The sequence below is a fragment of the Periplaneta americana genome, chromosome 15, assembly GCF_040183065.1.
Source record: "Periplaneta americana isolate PAMFEO1 chromosome 15, P.americana_PAMFEO1_priV1, whole genome shotgun sequence".
NCBI classification, from domain to species: domain Eukaryota; kingdom Metazoa; phylum Arthropoda; class Insecta; order Blattodea; family Blattidae; genus Periplaneta; species Periplaneta americana.
In genome coordinates this window covers 70,061,961-70,074,718 of record NC_091131.1, presented here as the reverse complement: position 1 = coordinate 70,074,718, position 12,758 = coordinate 70,061,961, and the positions used below count along the sequence as shown (strand labels likewise).

The 12,758-nt window shown below is 37.6% G+C and overlaps 1 protein-coding gene across 2 annotated transcripts in view; it reads right to left on the bottom strand.

Annotated features, from left to right (window-relative positions):
• Nucleotides 1-12,758, bottom strand: part of DAT (Sodium-dependent dopamine transporter) — a 212,115-nt gene that overhangs the window by 2,573 nt on the left and 196,784 nt on the right. For both annotated transcript variants that reach the window (XM_069847634.1, XM_069847635.1), the window contains exons 12-14: nucleotides 11,024-11,124; nucleotides 10,771-10,938; nucleotides 1,608-1,742 (exon numbers count right to left, since the gene is read on the bottom strand). In XM_069847634.1, coding sequence (XP_069703735.1) covers nucleotides 1,626-1,742; nucleotides 10,771-10,938; nucleotides 11,024-11,124 — 386 coding nt within the window. In that variant the 3' untranslated portion in view covers nucleotides 1,608-1,625. The remainder of the gene's footprint in view (nucleotides 1-1,607; nucleotides 1,743-10,770; nucleotides 10,939-11,023; nucleotides 11,125-12,758) is intronic.

Here is a 12,758-nt window from a genome sequence, read left to right as displayed (position 1 = left end):
AATATCCATGATTAAAAGCACAATTGCCGGAGAATTGTGGTAACAGACAAAATGGATACGAAAATTCGTGAGAATTATCTTTTCACAATATCCGAATTTTCGGAAAAAAATTATATATATATATATATATATATATATATATATATATATATATATATATATATATATATATATATATGCTTTATATTCCGAAGTTACATAGTGTTAAAAGTTGTGTAATCAAGATGTCGGCCTATATATCCGAATTTTGTTGTATTTTTTTAAATTTCATAAATAGGCCTAGTTATTCAGAAAGCAGTGCACTGAATGGGTGCAGGAAATTCTGACTCAGAACACAAAGAGAAAGGCGTGGACTCAGATAAAAAATTTGCGAAATTGTTTGTCATGTTGTGTTTGGTAACGAAACTAGGATTTATTACACAAACTCTCAGTAAAAGTAACAATTAATGCGAAGGCGCCTAATTATTTCGCAGGCAAAACTGTTCTGCCAAAAAGAAAAGACCAATGTTTTCTGAGACAAAATGGAGAGTTGCCTATTAGTTTCCTGGAACGCGGAACCAAATTGGATAAATCGCAATATAGCGAACGCCAGTAGGGGAAGTTATCCCCACATGAAATCTGTATTCGACACAACACTCGCCTATCACGTAGAGTGTCTGATGAGCTAGTAGGGGAAAAGTGGAAGGGGTCGTGGACGGAGCTTCTATGTTCGCTATATTGCGATTTTCCCTCCAAATTAAAGCTGATACATTTGTTAGATTCTGAGGCTACAGAGACGTAATATTCAGAAATAAAGATACGAAATGTTATTCTCTAGGGTTCTGATTAGAAAGATAACGGGCAACCGCACACCAGATTCAAACTGTTCAACTGATATGAGTTTGGTTAGGACATATCGCACCATCAGGTGGTAGTCGCTTGGCGGAAAATCGGAGCTGTAGGGTGCTACCACCTGTTCCTACACGTAAAACAGTGGCTTGTAGCTCAGAATTTTTAAGATGTTAAGGAAAGAAACGATAGGGGTATCTATGTAAAATACTCAATTCACTTGCGAAGGACTATACCAACTTTTATGCAGGTGAAAGCTTAAAAAAATAGCTTGTAATAAATCACTTGCATATATTATGGTTTATTTTTGCTGATCGAACGTTAATTCCAGACGAGGTTCTCATTTTGGCTTTGTATCTTTCGTTCGTTTATTTAAAGGCGGACGCTGGACTTACGTCATTCATCCAAGCGTTCCCATCTGGTGGGCGAAGCGCCGAAACTGCAGTCCTTTTAGCCGCCATTAGGCGTTGTCCTTGATACACAATGAGAGACGAACTACATAGCACCGCATAATTAATGGGGCAATGGTGGAATACCTTTAGGGGAAAAGGGAGTATCCTGCGAAAAACTACTACCAACCGAAGTCTTTGTCCACCACAAATTCCAGTTGGACCAGCCGGAATTCGAACCCGGGTTAATTATATATGTTATTATTTGGTGAAACTAATTAAAATAATAAATATGAGATACCTCAACTTAATCTTATTTCTCCTTTTCGCTATTTTCAGGAAAACTAAAGATCTGATTATAGTTTAAATATTTCCTTTTGTCTTCCTTACCTTCTGTGCCGACTTTCTTCAGACGTTGTCAGCTACGGGAGCTGACGTTAGTCGCACTTGTACTGGATCTGTCTGTACACCATTCATGGCGGCCATTTGCTGATCTCTCCAGGGTGTGGTCAGAAATCTGAGCCTCTGTATAAAATGCACATTATTATTATTATTATTATTATTATTATTATTATTATTATTATTATTATTATTTTCAGAGTTTCTCTATCAGCATCTGGGTAAGGACCTTTCATCTGCATGCTAAGAAGTTGACCGAATCTCTCTACTGATCAAATGTTTCCGAGAGATGTGTTTTAAATTTATCCGCCAAGTTTGAGGAGGAAGATAATGAAGTGATAAAGGACAATAGATAAATAAAATGTTGGTAGATTAAGTAGAAGTGTTTTTACTCATTGCAAATTCTACGTTCAACAGCATAAAGCATCGCCGTGTAATTTTTTTTTATGTGAACTTGAATGAATTGCATCCAGTAGACTACCTCATTACAATCTATAAAATTTCCCTAAATTATCTTCTAATTAACTTATATTTACTAATAAAATAGTATCTTTCAGTCATGTTTATTCACTTCGATTATGTAATGTGAACTTTACATCACTGATAAAAATGTTGTAAACGCAGTCATTATGCAACTAGTTAGGTAATGATACTGCTACTACCTAACTGGTTGCGTACACATTAAACTAGATACGTAAAATGGAATAAAATAAACATTAATTCTAAACATTTCTACATTTTTCTTGGAACACTAATCACCGAATTCTTTATATTACACTTCATATCTTAGGAGGGATTTCGATGGTACTCCAAAGTTTGCAGCATTTTAAATATTTGAGCCCTCGTTTGAACCCATTTTAAAAAGTTTGTTTATTTCTCCTAGTACTGCTGTTCTCCTGGATTCGTCCATATGTGATACATGCCCTGCCCATCTCAAACGTCTCTATTTAATGTTCCTAATTATGCCAGGTGAAGGATACAATGCGTGCAGTTCTGCGTTGTGTAACTTCTCCATTCTCCTGTAACTTCATCCCTCTTAGCCCCAAATATTTTCCTAAGCATCTTATTCTCAAACCCCTTAACCTATGTTCCTTTCTCAAAGTGACAGTTCAAGTTTCACAACCATACAGAACAACCGGTAATGTAACTGTTTTATAATTTCTAACTTTCAGTTTAATAAAGTACTCTAATACAATAAAATATTAATTGGCTTATTAAAATATGTACTAAACTGCCTTGAAAATGTATTACTGTACCATCTCATCATTACAAATATTCCGCTATATGGCTGTAGTGCGTTATGATCTCTTGTTACCAGTTGTGTCAATTATACAATCTTCATTGAACTCTATGGGCGATTACTAGTTAAGAAGGCTTTGTTGATTCAATTTCATTTTTATTAAAACAGTTGCATTCCACTTCAATTATCAATATATATATATATATATATATATAACAATCTCTGATACGTGATTACCTATCCATAATCTCAGAGTAGAAGCTATAATATAACGTAAATAAAGTACACAAGATAAATGATAGAAATGTTGTAATTAAGGATGATGAAATAAACATGAATCATTTAAAAAGGAACAATTATTGAAAGTACAATGTTGGCAAACGAAGAAACAGATGCTAAAATGGTGATAAAAGCAAAAATGCTAGGAAGGTGATAAAAATTTTAGGGAGATGATAAAAATTATAGGACAAGCAGCTATGATTGGCTGAAACACGTCGTTCCGTGCCGTTTTATTGGTCAAAAGCAGTATGATGTAGTAAAAGTATAATAGTCAAGCCAATACATTATTTCACACCAGTGGCGGCTGATTGACTGAGGCAAGTGAGGCCGGGCCTCAGTCACTTGGCTTAACTGAAATCAAATTTTATGTTTTTATATAATGTATTAGTTATTTGAATGAAGCATCGCTGTAGAAGCATTTTAAAACTTTGTGATGTATATAGACCTGTTTTGCAGTAAAATTTACTCCTGAGGCCAGAATCGCTCGTGCCGGGTCTGGCTTGTGCTGTTTTGCAGTAAAATTTGTTCCTGAGGCCAGAATCGTTCGTGCCGGGTCTATCTTCTGAATTTTCGCGGGGTTTGAGCTTGCGCTTAAAACGTTGTAGCCGAGGCACAATTCGTCTGGCCTCGTGGCCTGGTCAGGTTTCACTCCTCACATCCATGGGCCGGCCTCAAGGGTAGAGTGGGGTGGGAATAGCAATGGTGACTTGTCTTCCTAAACAGGTCATAAATAACACAAATTCCAGCTCTTTGGCAGATAGAGACCCACACTATTCCCTCCCCTTATGTCTCAGTTTATGACTTAAGCGAGGGTGTTGTACTATTGTACCTCGTAGTACAGTAGTGAATCTGGGCCAATGTTGTTATGTATTTCGGGAAAATATAAACAGAAACAAATGCGAAAAATAATGCTGGTGTAGTTAATTCATTATTACAGTGTCCTTTTTTCAAGAAGAAATAATATTGAAAGAAAGGAAGTTTTAAATAAAGAGAGAGTCTACCGAGATACCTACGACATCGCTGATAATTTTTCTGACATAATCTTAAAACGCGAGTTTCTATTGCATCCTGGTATGGGCAACATAAATGGTTAAGTGGTAATGTGGTGCAAAATAAACTTCTCTGTTGGCCTTGTTCGTTGCTGTCAAGGGAAAAAAATAAAAAGAACAGAAAGGAGGGGATTTTCAACACATAATGTGGGTTGCTTCATCACACTGAAACAATCACTGAAACTCACAGCATAACAGCTTATTTGGTGAGTGACATTATTTTTCATCAATAGTAGGCTAATAATAATAATAATAATAATAATAATAATAATAATAATAATAATTACTAATAATAATACAGTAATCATGATATTAATAATATAACAATAATTAATATCATAAATAAACATTTCCTATCGGAGGCACTTAAACTAGTTGCATCTGGCCTCACCGAGGATTTCGATCACCGGCCGCTACTGTTTCACACATCGAAAGTAATAAAATGTAGAAATAATCGAGTCTACAATGAGATAGTAAAACGACAAACGAAAAACACTATATAAACTCATATCAAATAGCCTATGAGGAAAAGATAAATACATACAATTGTCTCGTTTCTATCCGATCTCATTTTAAAAATTAAACTATATTGTCATAAAATGCACGTGATTCACAAATGTCTGTTTTTTCTCGATTCTTGTCTCAGCTGATGTCAACCTCGTCGTTTAACTTGCTACACTCGTAAGCACAGGAGGTGTTGGGATCGCAGTCCGTTTCGGAACTACACCGTAAATCTGACGTGCAGTATAGCTCACTGGTTCCACAGGTCTGACGCACACGCTGTTGTAACACATTTCAGCGCGAACAGCAGCGTTCAACTGCAGCAGCAGCAGCAGTGCCAGCAGTATGTGATCTGCGCGCATGTTGAAAGATAGCTGTCATTTGTGGAGGAAAACTTTATATAGCGCCTCTAACGACGCTATAATATAGTTATGATCCCTGGCGACTTAAATGCTAAGTATCTAACTGGAAATGTGGAATATCCAGCTCAGTGGACTTACTCGTTAGTATAATTATTTTAAAATGCGACTGACAACGGATATGTTATGACGCCCGGGTACCCTCTTATATGTTTGAAAATGTTGCGATACTTCGACCTCTAAAAGAACGACTCTGAGATCTCTTCAGATAAAATACTCACCTCGAGATTTTCATGGAAATTCACGACTTCAGCATCCATATTACAAGAGAAATTGACTTAGGACATCTCGTATATCTAGTGGACAGATTTGATTCAGTGTCTACTTGTTCGCGATTCGAGATATGGTACATCTCGAGACTTACACAAATCGAATAATTCGTATTTTTTATTCGAATACTCCCATCACTAAGATTTAGGATAAATACTTATAATCACATCATTTAAAACTAGATGATTCCACATAGTGTAAATATGTTTTCATTATTCAGAAATTTAGGGAAAAAGAAGAAAAAAAAAAAACGAATACTTAACATGTGCCAATATCGTTGGTTCAACATTGGCAGTGATGATCGGCCTTGCATGCGCTGCGGATTTGTAATTTCTTACAGGCAACTATAAAAATATACACACGATAGTCTGCGCGATAAATTGTTTTAGTATCCCATAAACGACAGTTGCACGGTTATTAGCACACCTGAAGCTCGTATAAAATGAATTATGTAAGTAGCTACTTTACTGGTCAACAATTTCTACCTTAGACATATCACAAAGGACATTGAACAACAGGTACTGTACAATAATTAACTCGTGATCAATGCCACACAACCCTTAGCTTACAGCTAACGTAAGCAAGATGTTATGCAAATCTGGCTTTCAGGTAGTAGCTCCCTGTAAAGCAGGTTTGAATAATTTTCAAGGAAAAAATTGTTCCGGGGCCGGGTATCGATCCCGGGACCCTTCGCTTAGCGCACGAATGCTCTCCCGACTGAGCTACTTCAGGACCTATACACGACACTGTCACAATTTTTCCTTTATATCCACACAATCAAATGGGTTGACAAGACGCCAGAACCCAACTTTGAGTGCACACAAATTCTGTGTGACTTAAATTGTGGCTTCCTGTTAACGTACCTCCAGTAACGAAATATATTATGCAAATCTGGCTTTCAGGTAGTAGCTCCCTGTAAAGCAGGTTTAAATAATTTTCAAGGAAAAATTGTTCCGGGGCCGGGTATCGATCCCGGGACCCTTCGCTTAGCGCACGAATGCTCTCCCGACTGAGCTACCCCAGGAACTAAACACGACACCGTCAAAATTTTTCATTTATATTCAGATTTGCATAGGGGTGGAGTGAGACCGGTCTGCGTAGGGAAGCGTGGACGGACGCCGACGTACGATCGCTCGCCTCCCGACAGCAGATTTTGTTAGATGGGATCGGTCTGCATAGGAATCCTCTGCACTACCTGATAATAGATGTATCAGCCACAATCCGAATTCTAACAGATTTCTTTATATTGCAAGGTTGCGAGAATTGAGCGTATCTTTACATTGATTCCTTCACTTCGCCATCTTCTTTAAATATTTATAAGCTGCACATAGCCCCCGGTTGGCTTTAATAAAACTAGGTAGAAGTGGAAATTATCTCATCCCATATAAGGCGCAGGTAACGTTCTTCATTTCGTCTCTAACGCAATGCGGAGTGAATTAAAGAATAAATAATTAAATTGGCGTAAAATTACGAGGAGATACCAACCTTAAAGTTTCTCCTCCTATTTCCCTCTTTCTTTCATTCATCTGTTTCAACTCAATTACGGAGTTAATTAATACTTTATTGTTATTCGTATTCTAATTATTTCCTGGCAGAGCACGTTTATACAGCTTTCTTAACTCTCCGTGTGACCTTGTTTACCTGCTTTTGATTTATGCTTCATTGAAGTTGTTTAATTTACGTCTTCTTTTATAATAAAATAGAATCGATATTATTTAGGTTGGTCTAATATCAGACGTGTAACAACTGTAACGGCTATTAAGAGTTTCGTATTTAAAAAGGTCACTCAGACATAAGAAGCTACAAAGAATAGAAAACTATGAAATAAAATCCACATTTGATACAATATTGTACAGTACACACACAGCAAAATCAAAGGAACATTGAAATATACCTATGCGATATTACACTGTCCTACACACACCATAGTTGCTAGTGTAGACGCAACGACTTCCTTGACGTTTTACTTGCACATGTAAAACGTAAGAGCATGTTGTGGACTGTAAAAATGTGCAGTTTTCAGAATTGAATGAAGACTGAACGCTGAGCTATGTGGACGCTCCACAACTCCAACGATTTACTCGATGGCTTGCGTGTGCAAGCTGGCGAGGTGTTCTGCTTCTCGGCGGCTGAGCATGTTGCAGCCGGCCACACTCGTACGTTAACCTCGCTACTTAAAACGTGTATAAAATCGTCGTCCTCCCTCGGCTAAGCAGACGTTGTATCGGAAAAACACATTCTGATTGACACGATTAAGTTCGGTCACTGTAATGTTCCTGATTTCATTTGGTCTACCGGTATATACGATATTTAACCTCTCAATAATTAAAATGCTCAATTTAAGAACAATGAAGAGTAGACAAAGTGCGTTCAACTCGTAAAAAATCGAATCGATTATTCGTCTTGCGCTAAGAGCACACCAAACTCCACTTTCCTATCATGAAGAGGAATTTCTTGTACATGATGTGGATTTTCAGAATAACAATAGCGAGTTTTGATTGTTTACACGGCCAGCATGGTGGAACACGAGCTGTGAGTCGATCAAATCTTAAGTCACTGATGAAAAAAAACCCGCAGATTTTGTCTACCCTTCATTGTCTTTAAATTGAGTACTTAAATATATTGCTAGGTTAAATGTCGTATACAGGGTGTTAAAAAGTATCCAATATTTTAGGAGGTGCTAGTATGCATCAGAACAAGAAAAAATGCCTAATAAACATGGGTCCTACAACACATACTTTCCGAGATCTGAACACTTGCTCATAGGAGGTGCTCAATGTGACGTCCATTCATGACAATGCATTTCTCTGCCCTTCGGCGTAAGGAATCACGCACTCTTTGAAATTAACCTCGTTCTTGATAACCAAAAGTCTAGGAGAATTAGATTTGAAGAACGAGCAGGCCAAGGTGTGGGGCCTCCCCAGTCAATCCAGCGGTCCTGAATGTCAGCGCCAGGTGTTCACGTTCATTGCGGAAAAATGTGCTGGTGCGCCATCATGCATGAACCACGTCTGTAGTCTTTACTGACATGGCACATACTCCAGCAAGGTAGGCAATACGTTAATAAGAAAGTCCTGATAACGAACCCCAGTTAATCTCTGTGGTAGCACGTATAGCCCTTAATCTATCGTCAAGAACGCCTGCCCATACGTTGATTGAGAATCGGTGCTGATGCCTTATTTCTTCAAGTGCATGGGAATTTTCATCAGCCCACACATGCTGATTACGAAAATTCACAACACCATCTCTGTTGAACCCTGCTCATATCCGCAATCAAACTTATTTTTTCAGTATACCTTGTGACGTATCAGTATTCCATGTCCTGCTGTATTGTAGGGCAGAAAAATGCATTGCCATAAATGCACGTCACATTGAGTACCTCCTATGAACAAGTGTTCAGATCTCAGAAAGTATGTGTTGTAGAATCCATGTTTATTAGAAATTTTTTCTTGTTTTGATGCATACTATCACCTCCTAAAATATTGGATACTTATTTTTAACACCCTGTATATCGGTAAAACAAATGAAATAAGAAACAATACGGTGACCGAACTTTTATGGGCACTGATTTATAGGCATTAAACGATATTACGCGCCTATTTTGCTCCTAGCGCATGCTCGTAGATGAACTATGTTAAACATTAAACGCGTTTCGTCATTTGTTTGCTTGTTAGCAAGCATGTCACTAAACAGTCATATCACACGTTCCTTCCAGGTACTGTTTATTATCTTAGTCGTATAATATGCTTACGTCCGCTACACTGTCAACACAAAATGTCAGGGAATTTCGTATTGACAATTGGCAAAGTAATCTGCAGAGCATCTTGCATTACGACAGCGTTACCCAGTAGAAACGAAGTAGAAATGTTAAGAATTACCGTAAATCTACATTTGAACAACCAAATTTGAATAACAATTATCAGACCATTGTCGTTGTCTTCTTATTGCCTTAATTTCCTTCATTATTATTAATACCACCACCATCCGTTTGTAAAGTAAAATAAAACGGTATTTTTATTTATTTAACAGATCTATAACAAATTCGCCGTTATTAGCGTGGGAGAAATTAGTGACAATGAAATGGTATTTTGACGAAATGACTTCGAGACTTCACCATGATGTTACCTGACATTCGCCTTAAATTTAGGAAAAACCTCGGAGAATTCCCAACCAGGTAATCAGCTCAAGCGGGATTCGAACCCATACCTGAAAGTATCCCCGGAGCACGAGTTCCACTCGTTAACACTTAGACCATACCAGTCACCGGAAAAGAATAGAGAGAAGTAGGCCTATAGAGTGATCCGTATTTGCGCTACGGGACTACAGAAACATTGCCTCTTATAGTAAGTATGTCGTACGCGCCAAAGTACAAGGGAATTTGTCGAACGTTGCACGCGTGCAGTTCACCTCAGTCTACTACAATGAGCTACCGCAGGGACTACTTACTCGTGTGTGCTATTGTGTTTTTCTAATTGTTTTAGAACGCCGAAGAAAGTACTCACTCCTGCATAGTGTAGTGCAGGCTATTGTGTTTTTTCCCTATGAAGGAATTACTCATTCCCGCGTAGTGTAATGCAAGTTATTTTTTACTCGGAGGAGGGTCAGTAGACAAGCATCGCAACGTGCAACGTTCTTATATTGGGTGATTTTGAAGTCCTTAGGACCGTTTTTGAAGCAAGTGATTCACTGTACCGTGCCATCTTATCGATTCGACTATGGCATCCAGTTCTGATGGAGTCCGCGTGAGCAACGCCCCTTCATCTCCCCGTTAATATGTCGACTTCTCAGATAGATGGCATCTGTTCGCAATTCACGTGTTTTCGTTCTGCTGCATTCTTTGACCCGAAGACCACCCCACCGCAGATTCCGCGATTCTCTAAGACGCCATCTATCCGAGGGAGCTACACTCCCTGTCTATCGTAGTCCACTGTAGAAGCCCCTACGGCTCCTTGGGATGACACCTTTAGGCGAATCCTGTCACTATCTTCTAGTCGACCTGAAGCTATTAAAATTATACCTGAACTGAAACTAATGAAGGCGAAATGAGTCTGAGGTCCATATGCAAGCTATTGAGTTTTTATGTATGGTTCCGAAACGTGAACCTTAATGCAAAGGAACAGGAAAGGAATAGAATCAAAAGAAATGTGATTCTTGAGACCTGTAATGAAGTTAAGTACATAAATCATTATTCAGGAGAGATGTAGACTGGACATTTCCCACTGCTAATAGTGAAATAGGATATCACAACGTTTCGGATCAGTCAAACAGATTTTGTTGTTTGTAAGGCTCCCAAAGATTAGCAACATCTTCTCATTCAATTTATTTAATCATCTGAAGAAGAAAATGATTGTTTTCCATTGAATAGGTGTGAGAGTAAATAATAATTCACACAGTACCTGCAAGCAGGTGCCGGGCGTAGTAGCGATCTTGTAGATGGCCACGCCTGGAATCATTGCAATACTGGAGCCCGCGATGAACCAGCCCAGCACATTTGCCCAAACGGGGTACACGTACTCATCGTAGGTGAGCGGCTCGTAGCCCACCAGCCCGTACACGATGATGAACTGTAACGACATGCTGCTCTAGAGGAATCTTCCCTATCTTCTATAAAATAACGACGAAGATAACGACCGTTGCAGTTATACTTACCATTATAAATGCAGGAGCTAAGAATCGCCAGCAAACGCGCCAGTAGATTCCGGGAGAAAAACCGACCATGTCACGGATGTCATCACAAAACCTTTGAGTACCTGTGAAACATAGCAAGATATTCTAAAACTGAATAATAAAAATTAAAATATGCATAAAATCGTCTCAAATTTCTAATGGAGGGGGGGGGGGCTCGAGGAAATTATTATTCTTTGTAAGAGAAACTTAACCACTTCTTTCTTCTATACCAGGGTTGAGACGATATCAGCTCCCAATCATGGTAGAAGAGCTCGACCTTGATCACAAGCGCATAGCGCATCCACTACATAGCGTCGTAACGTAGACATCAGGTATGTACATGCACATGCAGCGAATAAAGGCAGCAATTATTACAATAACTTGCGTTACTAAATTTCTGGCTATGTAATAGGGCTAATTATTCAGTTATTTAATATACATGTACATATATAAACAAACCGCAAAGGGAAGGGTTTTTTAGGAACAAAAAGAGAAATAGGAAAAGTTAATTGTATGTAAACCATTTTCTTCTTAAAAGCAATTATTTATTATGTAAATACTTCACTTCATTGTTTAGTAGAAACTAATAGGGTCTACCTGCTCGACGTGTGTGATCTCTAAGCACTTTTGAGTATTTGTTGAAAAAATAATAATGACAATACTGATTGAAATAGAGTATATTAATTGTGTGTTGTGAAAATGTAGTCCTTACTCTCCAGTCGTGATTATGTAATGAGATTTTTTAGAGCTATTTGTGAGATGCACGTAACGCGAAAAAACAAATTGATTAAATTGATTGAGAGCCATCGTAATTTTTGGGGTCAATCATTTAAGGGGATATGTATGATTTTTAAAACTTCCACAATTTTCGGCCAAAATTTGTGAAATTTAAACTATATAAAGAGGTCTGTAATAATATCATCTGTACAAAATTTGGTGCAATTAGGTCTAATAGTTTTGAAATCATATTTTTAAGTATATTTTATATTGACGTTACTAAAAAAGCTCCTTGCATCAAAGTTTTCAAAATGTTTAGTTCATATTTGCTCAAAATCCTGAAAATAGTTATTGCAATAAAAGTGAATTAGCTTTTTGAGCTTAATAATAGTATAAGTTAAAGTGCAATCAAAGATAAAATATTATTTCTAAATTAAAGAAACACGTAGTCTAATAAAAGTAAATATCCAGAAAAAAGCAACAAAAACATCAACAATACATTTAAAATAAAGAAATATAAGGAATATAGATACAATCTACTGACCCAAATGTAAATTAATTTACTTTCGATGTCAATTCCGAAATCAATTAATTTCTCTCTTCTTCTGAATAATGCCTATATATTTTTTTTTTCATGTTGCTTCTCATAATGTCGGTTTATGTTGCTTTTTTGCAAATGATGCATTTTTTACACAACACTGGACTTCATCACCATGTTCGAAGCATAAATATTGTATCTTTCACTCTTCCTTGAAAGCTTTAAGCGCTTCCGTTCCGTCATGATGCGCTGTGTTCTAAGATCTCTACATCCTTCACCAATGTTTACAGGTAAAAGAGCTCCGCGCGCGCGCAGCGGGCATAAAAGAGCTCTCGCTCGAAAGTACTGTTCTATACTAAAGTTTACAATGTTCGGGAGACAAAGTAAACTCGACTCCACCGCAGTACTAAAGGGCCACTAAACATGTTTTTTTTTTACTTGGTTATTTAATGACGCTGTATT